Here is a 9,833-nt window from a genome sequence, read left to right on the forward strand (position 1 = left end):
TTCGACTTCCAGATTTTGTTTGCTTCATTTTTTTCTTCCCAAATAATACTCCAAATTACGAGTAATTAACACATGTTGTATAATGAACAAAATTAGATTTGATTAGCTCAAATCACATTTAACTACAATCATGGAAAATGAAAATAATTGTTGGAAACAGTCCAGTAGGAATTAGATAATAGTCTGATAAATTAACATGTAATTCGGTCCTTTTTGTTAATTATCATAAAAGCCTATTCTCACAAAGATGAAAATATTTCTTTTTGTATTTCCATTTTTGTTCTAAGAGCATGAACATAAAGCATAGCCGCGGAAGCCATAGAAAAAGTGTTAATGGAAAGATGCGGCGGGAACTTTCAACTAAATCTTTGAAGCCATTCTGTAAAATGCATTCGTAACAGTTTTCCTTCGTCTTTTGTTTGCAGGTGTCGTAAACTAATAAAAGTATATCGATCGAAGAAATCTCTATACATTGTTGGGTGACGGCGTTTGTTTGGAGTTATCACCCTTTGTCCAACATTTGAAATTTTGTGTCGCCGTTTAAAACGCAACATTCCAACTCAAAATGTCATCCACACGATGAATCAAGTGAAATGAGTAGTTAACATGGTCAGTGCATACTTTCCAGCACTGTGGGGCCACCACACCCGTAGGGTCGAAGAAATTAATTATATACATGTAGAGGTGACTAAATGAAGGCTATTAATCTTCATTACTATTGACAAGTTTTAAAAAAGATTTCAGGTTACTCATAAACGCTGCATAACTGCTAATAAATCCCGACTACAGATTGGGAACACTTTTAATGAGATTTTATGCGTGTCATGTGCATGGCATTCAAAAAAGGATAATTTCATGAATATTTATAATTAATCAAGTTAGCGCGAGAAACTTGGGAAATAATTTACAACCCACTGAGTTCTATGCATTCATTTTCTTTAGTGAAAACACCATTTTTTGACAACTGAAATCTATTACATTTTTAGTTTCAAACCATGACACAATGTTGTATTAATCATTCGAGCTTTAATTGTGTCTCTACGACCGCTAATTTCAGCTTTTAAACAGTTAGTTACACTTTTCACAAGAAGCCTTCAGCGGATTCGCACAAAGTCCCTGTTTTCATGTAGAGATAAATAAATGGAATCACTTCATAAATACTCGGGGCTTCGCTCTGGATAATAGCGGACAGTGGGGAGGGGGAATCTTGATGTTGACACGTGAAAAGGGATTTACCTGTTTATTATCATACACCGGTGAATCCCAGTGGTGGATCAAACGACAATGGGATTCAGTGATAATTCATAATCACCCAAAGCCGTGACACTTACCTGGATATTGATAATGAATTGACAGATTTTGTACCTGAAAAATATACCTAGGTGTCATCCTACCCGAAGACTAACGGACTAAGTTGAATGTCACAACATCAATTCTCGCACCCTCACAATATCGTAGGGAACATGCCTTGAAAGGGGGGGGGGGGTAGAGTTATTAATATAGTTTTGATGCTTCTGAACGTGAAAATGGAAGCGTCAAAAAGACACAAGGTCGACCCTATAGAGATAAACATAACTGCAAGTGTGTAATTATTTAATAATTTAATTCAATTATAAGTGAGTAATTTTCGAAGGTTATTGTAATTGCATAATGGGGCTTGAGGGATTTCGCTATTTCTCTGGGTATCTGTTTTCTCAATTAAGGTGTATTTTCTTTAATTATAGTCGGACTTAAGTAGATAATTGCTCTTAACACAGACAGGGATATTTTTGAGTCTTCTTTGTACGATATATCTGAAACTTACGGTATACCCAAGCTATCGACAGGTGTGTTTGAGTAATAGAGACCATTGAGTAAATAAGTTATGCTGAGTAACATTACACAATACATGTTGGAAAATAAAACAATACATATTACAACTTACTTGTTCAAACAAAATGGATATTGAATGTAAAATATGAATTATATATTTATAATATATTACATAGTCAATAGTCTATATGTTTATGAATAAACTGGTGTTTATTTGTACTACATTTTATCACCTCATATTGATAATAACAATAATCAGTCTATATGAACCTTTGAACGTCTGGAAGGAAATATCGTACGGGGTTGTCCATTGTTAAACGCACAGCAAACGTTATAAGCATGACAATTTGGCGGGAAGTATATAGTCCCCCCCAAAAATTAACATTACACATTACATTGATGTACACTCAACCCTTTGAAATATATCAAAAACAATTTTACAAATATCACAAACAACACACCATATCATAACTGATAAATTAAAAATTACTTTAATCGTCATGTTCTAATTTTAGAATAACCATCCAAAAACCAATATTTTTTAAAGTAGTTTATTTACTACAGAATAGCACGGGAATGGGAGGAAGAATCCTCAATCATTAATTGTTGTTGATCAGCCAATCAGCGACGATCATCGCGTCACTGACTGACTTAACCTGTTGAGTGACGTCGCCTCGTGTAATCAAGCTCCGCCCACTAAGCGGAGAATATATATAATAGCGGTTTGCGCGTTGTGGGTAACAAACAGCAATAAAGACACAAGAAGAAACGTACACACTTTGGATTGTTATAGCTTGAAAGTTTAAACGATTACAGCATGTCTACAGAGCTGTACCCTTCAGCATTCTATGATGTTGGGGATTTTATTTACAAACAGGTAAGATTGTTATTTTTCATTCTTAATTTTATATTGTCAGTATTTATACTTTTTTAAAAAATAATTATGTAGATGATAATGAGTATATATAGACCTGATATTCAATACGCGAATATTTAGTTAATCTTTGTATCTTAGTGATTTCAACAATTTGTAAAGTTTTGTTTATTTAAATTTATAGAGAAAAAATTTGATGAAGAATCAGATGAACGAGCGACGTGCGACAGTTACTGCAGCCACTCTGCCAGCCACTGTCGTCAAAGCTAGGACCATGTCGACAAACTCCTTCATTCCGATCGGGGGTCAGCCTCCTATGTCCGTCTCCTCCCAAGGCAGTGAGTCGTGTCTCGTGAACAACCAGGAGTCCCTTCATCGCAAGTTGGACAGAAGTATGAGTGAACCGGGTGCTACTTTAAGTTCTACCGCTGCAAGACAAAATCAAAATGTGAACTCGAGTCGTTACAAAACGGAACTATGCCGTCCATTTGAGGAAAGTGGCCACTGCAAGTACGGTGACAAATGTCAGTTTGCCCATGGTGCTCACGAACTCCGAAACTTGAATCGCCATCCCAAGTACAAAACAGAACTCTGTCGTACATTCCACACCATCGGATTCTGTCCGTATGGACCCAGATGTCATTTCATTCACAACGACGAAGAGAGGAACCAGAGTGTCAACAAGAATCACCCCGCAATGATGACCACATCCACCACAGTTCAGCAAACTTTCCCGTCTCACATGGACCAATTATCTCAGGTTAAACGCCCAACGAATTTCAGTTCTAGTTTCAATGGATCTCTTGGTTCAAGTTCCGAATCGCTTTCATCCAGTGCAAGTGACTCTCCGAGCCTTAGTCCCATTTTCTGGGGCAACGATGACATTTTCAGGGATTTTTCCTCCTCCTCGCAGTATTCCAGTAGTGGATCTAGCAGCCCGGTGTTCGATTATTCGGCGGATCCTGCTTCGTCGTTGGCGGCTAGTTTCCTTACTCCTTTAAATGTTCAAACCGCTGCCACCGCCAATCAAAATCTCGCTTCGGAAATTAACATTCTTCAGCAGCAGATCAACGTTATAATGAATCTTTCAAATCAATGCAATAATAACCCTAACCCTAATGTGTTCGATTCAGCAGCACCCACGTGGGATCTCGCGGCCCCAGCGCCCCACTCCCCTCCCGACAGCATTTCGGGGGACAGTCTTGGCAGTGCCTCTAGTGGAAGTTGTGGAAGTATTAACACTTGTGAGTCTCCATTGGACGTGAGCAAATCCCTGCGTCTTCCCATTTTTAACAAACTTTCTCTTGATGATTAAAAACTGTTGGAGACGCTTACAACAACTAAAATTTGCGCACAAGTTTAAACTTCAGAAATCAAATTGCCAAATAGACGTTTGCCGACTCGAATGCTTGACTTAAGTAATTGCAGACTTTTTATTTATCGTCTTTTTTTCTGTTGAGAGAATCAAGGGAAGAAACCTTGTTAAACATTTTTCTGTTGAATGGTTTTTGTTTGACCTACGATAGACGAATCTTGTATTTTACCAAGATTTGTACGGAAAGTTTGTGTATGTTGGTTTAACTTTTTGACAAAGTAGTTAAAATCGTTGTAAACTATGCAAATTCTTGTTTGTCCGAATGTAATATTGATAAACTCGATCAATCTCTGATCTATTGATTTATGTAAATGGGATCCAAACATTTTTCATGTACTCGACATATTTTAGACAAAATTCATTACAAACTTTATTTTGTGATTTTACACAGGAATCCATTGTGACGTTTGCATGTCTAATTTATTTTCTGCACACTTCTTCAATTGTGCTACATACTACGGCATTTTGCATTTATCGAATCATCACTCTCCGTTTAACTTATCAATTTATTTAATTCAACCCTGTATTTCAGACATTAAATTATTTATTGAAACATTTTCACAAGTTATTTAAGTTCACGTCGTGTGTGTGAGGAGGTATGTGGACTGAGAGAGGAAAGTTTTATATCTACATTATATATATATTGTTTTTTATTTCGTTAAATTATGAAAAGAAAGTCGCCAAAGATATGGTTATATGTAACTTTTCATTCAAATGTTCATAAAATCCATATTGTGTATATTTCATTGTGTATTTATGGCCCAAGCAGGTCTATTTTTCATTTGAATGCCAATTAAATTAATGAAAGCTTTAATTATCTTTTAGTTTTACTTTTTTACGGGTGTACAACCACCTGTGGAGTCGTTTATTGAGTAAATTGAAGTAATCAAATGGGGTCGCAGCTAGATCCTCACTTTCACGGTCTAGTGACTCGGAATCGATCGAATTCTATCCGGTCCTGACACTGCATGGGAATTTCGTGTCTCGTTGTTAGACCGAAGAAAAACATTATGTAATGAATGGGTGTTAAAAACAAAGACTGACTGAGGAGAAACCTAAATGGCTTACTTTTGAAAATTATACTAATTAATGATACAGCTTGTATTTTTGATAAAAATTACGATCGTGGGAAAGTTTAGAAAAAAGCTACTCCTGCTGAAGTTTGTGACGTCAAATTTCATTCAAGTGTTTGTGTCTTGTTGACGTTTTGACGTCATGAATGAAATGGCCTTGAGATACATATTGAGGGGAAAACGATAACGATTTTAACCTTGTAGAGATGGTAAAAACTGCTGGGCAGATTGCATCTCGATATTATAGCCAACAGTGTTTTAGACTGAAGATGAAATATTTGCTTATCTGTGGAACTCCGGACAACTCGATAAATGCGTTGTTATCTGTAACACATGGTTAAAATTCAGCAATAAAATTGCAAAATGTACGTTCTCATTTCTGTTTAACTGATTGGGTATTTGAGAAAAAGGTGAATTGTAGCCGTATGGTCGAATGTGCTGTAAAGTAAAGAGCACGTGTAAATTTCACAATTCGTCTGTGTATTTTAGGGAGCACATGACCTCGATGATCTTCCTCAAGTTGACAACTCAAGAAAGATTCCCATGTATGCAGTGTGCATGTTCTGATGAACAAAGCTAGAACAAAGAAACGGCATACTATAGATATAAGTTACCTATCAAATTATTAAATATTGTCATATTTAAATGACTGCTCGGCCAACTGCTACACGGACTTAAAATAGACGCACGATCACTGCGGAGTTAACCAACCTTAATATAATGGGGGAAAAAACTTCAAACGATTAGTCGCTGTGACATGAAAAAAATGAATAACGACTCAGATACAAAAGACACAATACACCCGTACCGTGTAAACGTGAAATATACCCCCCCCCCCCCCCCTCAAACCGAACAATCCAGCTGACTTTAAAATAACAGTGCGGACTTTTTGACGGTGAAGTTTAGTGCTTTATAGATATAAACATATACATACAAACTGAAACACAAATATCTATTCGTTTCCCATGATTATCTGACGGCCGGATTAAAACAAAGTTTAAATGTCCTACGATAAGCAGGACAGATACTCTGCAGTTTAGTTCTCGAAGCCCACACACATACACACGTGTTAATAAGGTATAGTTTGGGGTTTTCTAGTGATCTAGCCTCTTGAGACTTTGGGTTGCATTCGCTACCGAGTATCTGAACAAAGAACAAAAATATTGTGCCCCACTCGATGGATATTAGAAATACTGCTTACAAAGAGCAGAAGAGCACCGCCCGAAATTGTCGTTACATAAACTTACATTATGCGTATGTAACAGTGTGTGTATATATATATATATATATATATATATATATATATATATATATATATATATATATATATATATATATTTATATATATATATATATATATATATATATATATATATATATATATATATATATATATATATATATATACACATATATATATACACACACACACACACACACACACATACAAGTTTGATATAGCATGCTTCACTTGATTGGTATAACAATAAATTACTGTTTTCCTACGAGCACTGCCGTGCGATGTGTAAAAGTATATCTGTATGTTATGCAGATTGCGATCTGCGGGCCAGTTATGACATTTGTGAGCCCGGAGTTTTTAGCTTCAACTGCGCGGCCTTCACCGCTTTTCGTCGTAAAGTATGACATCCCCGCCTCCCCAATAGTATTATAAACCACCAACCCCCCCCCCCTCCCAACAGCAAATCTACAAGACTCCGCATTTAACAATATATGGTGGTTTAGCCATCGTATATTCTCACCCCCCTTAACCCCTTCCCCCCCCCCACACACACACAAGTCCCTTGTCAAGGGATATATCGTTTTCCCACTACTTCCTTATAGCAATAAAAAGTGTTCTCTTGCCCGCCCCCCACCGATGTCTCGTGGGTGAATGGAATACACCATGACAAAGCAGCAGCTAAACTTGTCTCTTTTGGTGAGCCTTGTGATTGACAAGTCGTTTTGTGTACGTTTTCTCGCACGTCGTCCACATTCGCCTATATCCCCCTAGTATAACCTTTGTTATGATCCATGAAATTCCAATAAATGACCCAACTTTCTATAAATCATATCACTTTCGGAGCGACTGTACACCATGCGCCATTTTAGAGAGCACCAACAATTTATCTAACAAACAAACATTAGTTTGGCTGTCTGTATATATATAATATATTTATAACCCTGTTCTGAAATAATATGTATATAATCATTAAATATGTACATTATCTACATCCTGAAGCGCGCTGTTATAAACAGAAATAACTCAAATTGTAGGCTTTTCAAACGGCAGATAAAGTATGAAATTTACCAACAACAGAAAACCTTTAAAAAAATTCAAATTCAGCATAGAATCTGCACTGATAAAGCGTACAGGCTTTCGTGTATATAAAAACAGCCATCGTGTTTTATATTTTTTCGGCGATTAAAGCTTATTATCTCGGATAAGTACAAATCTGTAAATGACACGGAATATATATGTATCATTTATATCTATATATACAGAATTTTATATCAGTTGTTTATTGATACTTATGCAAACCTATGCATGTCAGAGATTTCAATAAAATACCCACTAAAGCGCCTGCTCTTTTCAGGGGAGCACGGTTTAGTCAGAGATTGGGACCGTCACCGGCGCTCGTAAATTCTGCCACAGCCAGCGGTGACCACGCGTATACTTATATATTACTTATGTAGATATATATGTATGTGTGTGTATACCTAGGTGTCGTCCGTGCGTTATGTGATGTGATGCACCTGATGACCGATTGGCACAGCAAACAAGATATTGATAGTCGCTCATTCTGAGCGTCGTAAACTAACGAACGGAGGCAGTATGCGGACCCCGAACCAAGTCATCCCCACCCCACCTCTTTCTTTCCACTACCCCCGCCACTAAACTCCCTGTTTCTCGTAATAATTTAAATAAACGCCTGTGACTTAATAAGATTTTATTTAAAAAAATTTAAAAAATGAATTACTTTGTTGTTTTGAATAAAAGTGCGTGTTTGGAAACATTTATTCTAGTGTAGGAATAATCTGCATGTAGGAGTAAAGGAATGAAAACTGCACAAACACACCTATAGACCTATAGTTAACAGGTGTTAATTGACAAAGGTTGTTACATGCGCAATAAAACGAAATATCACAAATATCCATAAAGAGGCAACCTATCAATGTGTATTTGTTTTAAATATTCATTTATCTACTTCAATTAGTTTATACTGTTAGACATGAACTGCCAGACAAAACTTTAACCCGTGGCTTACTCATCTAATACCCCGTTTTTCACACCTGTTGTAGTGAATCACATTCCTATGACTTTATCATCAACACCTGTCTACCTGTCTCCTCATCAATTAACGGTGTTAATTATTAAAGTGCAGCGGACTACTTTATATACTAACAAACATATAATTCCTCTATATGTATACACGTTTCTGAATTATGTATGTCAAATCTTTGGAGGGATAAGATTCAATATTTAAATAACTCTAAAAGTCATGTCTAATAAATCAATATTTTAATATCTCGAAATTTTGCGGCCATATCAGACGACCCTCACATTTATCATCACCGACCGAGGCGGATGTAACTTTCCAATTCATTTATTCCCGTCACAGTCTCTCATTTCTGTCCACAAATACACGTTTTCTCTTCAGACTTCAAAATATTCAGGTGAACAGTGTCACATGGTAGCGAATTAATCCACATCCTGAAAGAAATATTAAACCTAAGATATGCAAATTTTTTCTCGGCGAGACTGACATAACATTCTTTTACTCGTAAAAATTACTGCCCGGTTGTGACAATTATGAACATTTAACCTGGCCGCTCTCCCTCGTGAAATAGGAAAAGTCAAGACAAGGAAAGTCAGGCCATGAGATGGTTTCTATATGCATGAAGACGCATAATGCATTTGTAGTACATCGGTGTATGAACGTCAACAGGCACTGGCGTCCGAATATTCATTAAGCTGACAGGGACCTCGACCCATGGCCAGCACTGTACTGGCTCACTGGTCAGCTAAAGTCAACTAAGACTTATATATGGGCTGTAGAGATCATCAACCGCGCCACGCTGTTTATCTTTGCTCGAGACGGACTGTACACATAGACATTGTTTGATGTACCAAGTACACATAGAATGTCGTAATCTCTCTCTCTCTCTCTCTCTCTCTCTCTCTCTCTCTCTCTCTGGAATTTCTCACTTTTTCTTTTAGAAATCATTATCAAACACATAAACACAAATTTAATAAGATTTCCAAAAAGGAATTGGAACCTTATTAATAGTCATTTATTGTAAATCTGGCGGACAAATTCAATGCAAATGTATATTAGTCCATTTCTATATATATATATCATCTTTGGCAAAATTGAAAGTTTCTATTTATGGATTTATCATTCAGCTGACAAGCACAGAAGTATATATATCTATATATTTGACATTATATAGTGCAGTTCGTCAATAAAATCTTAATTAATTAATTAATCATTAGGTTATCCGTTGATTAGAACAACGAGGAATGTAGAAGGTCACCGTGTTCACAAGTTTTCAAATCAATGTCTTTTTCTGGAAACGAAAGTCATGAATTTGATTAAGGAAGTAAATTAAAGAGTTAACTTTATTAGAGAAGTGGAATGAGAATTAGATGCGTAATCAAACACAGTTTAATGATCCAGAAATATGCCTTTGAACGAAC

At 36.4% G+C, this 9,833-nt stretch overlaps 1 protein-coding gene across 1 annotated transcript; it reads left to right on the forward strand.

The window, feature by feature from the left end:
• Positions 1 to 2,547: 2,547 nt before the first annotated feature.
• Positions 2,548 to 4,875, forward strand: LOC128177659 (mRNA decay activator protein ZFP36L1-like). Its single transcript, XM_052844458.1, has 2 exons — positions 2,548 to 2,689; positions 2,871 to 4,875. Exons 1-2 carry the CDS (start codon positions 2,630 to 2,632, stop codon positions 3,999 to 4,001), a joined length of 1,191 nt encoding a protein of 396 aa, XP_052700418.1. The 5' UTR covers positions 2,548 to 2,629; the 3' UTR covers positions 4,002 to 4,875.
• Positions 4,876 to 9,833: the final 4,958 nt, after the last annotated feature.

Source organism: Crassostrea angulata, chromosome 3 (assembly GCF_025612915.1).
Source record: "Crassostrea angulata isolate pt1a10 chromosome 3, ASM2561291v2, whole genome shotgun sequence".
In the NCBI taxonomy this organism is placed as follows: Eukaryota; Metazoa; Mollusca; class Bivalvia; order Ostreida; family Ostreidae; genus Magallana; species Magallana angulata.

Bases quoted from the DNA above. Each gene is read 5' to 3' on its own strand.
- LOC128177659 (XM_052844458.1), top strand. From the start codon at position 2,630: ATGTCTACAGAGCTGTACCCTTCAGCATTCTATGATGTTGGGGATTTT. The intron at 2,690-2,870 runs GTAAGATTGTTA...TTAAATTTATAG, and splicing joins GGGATTTTATTTACAAACAG to AGAAAAAATTTGATGAAGAA.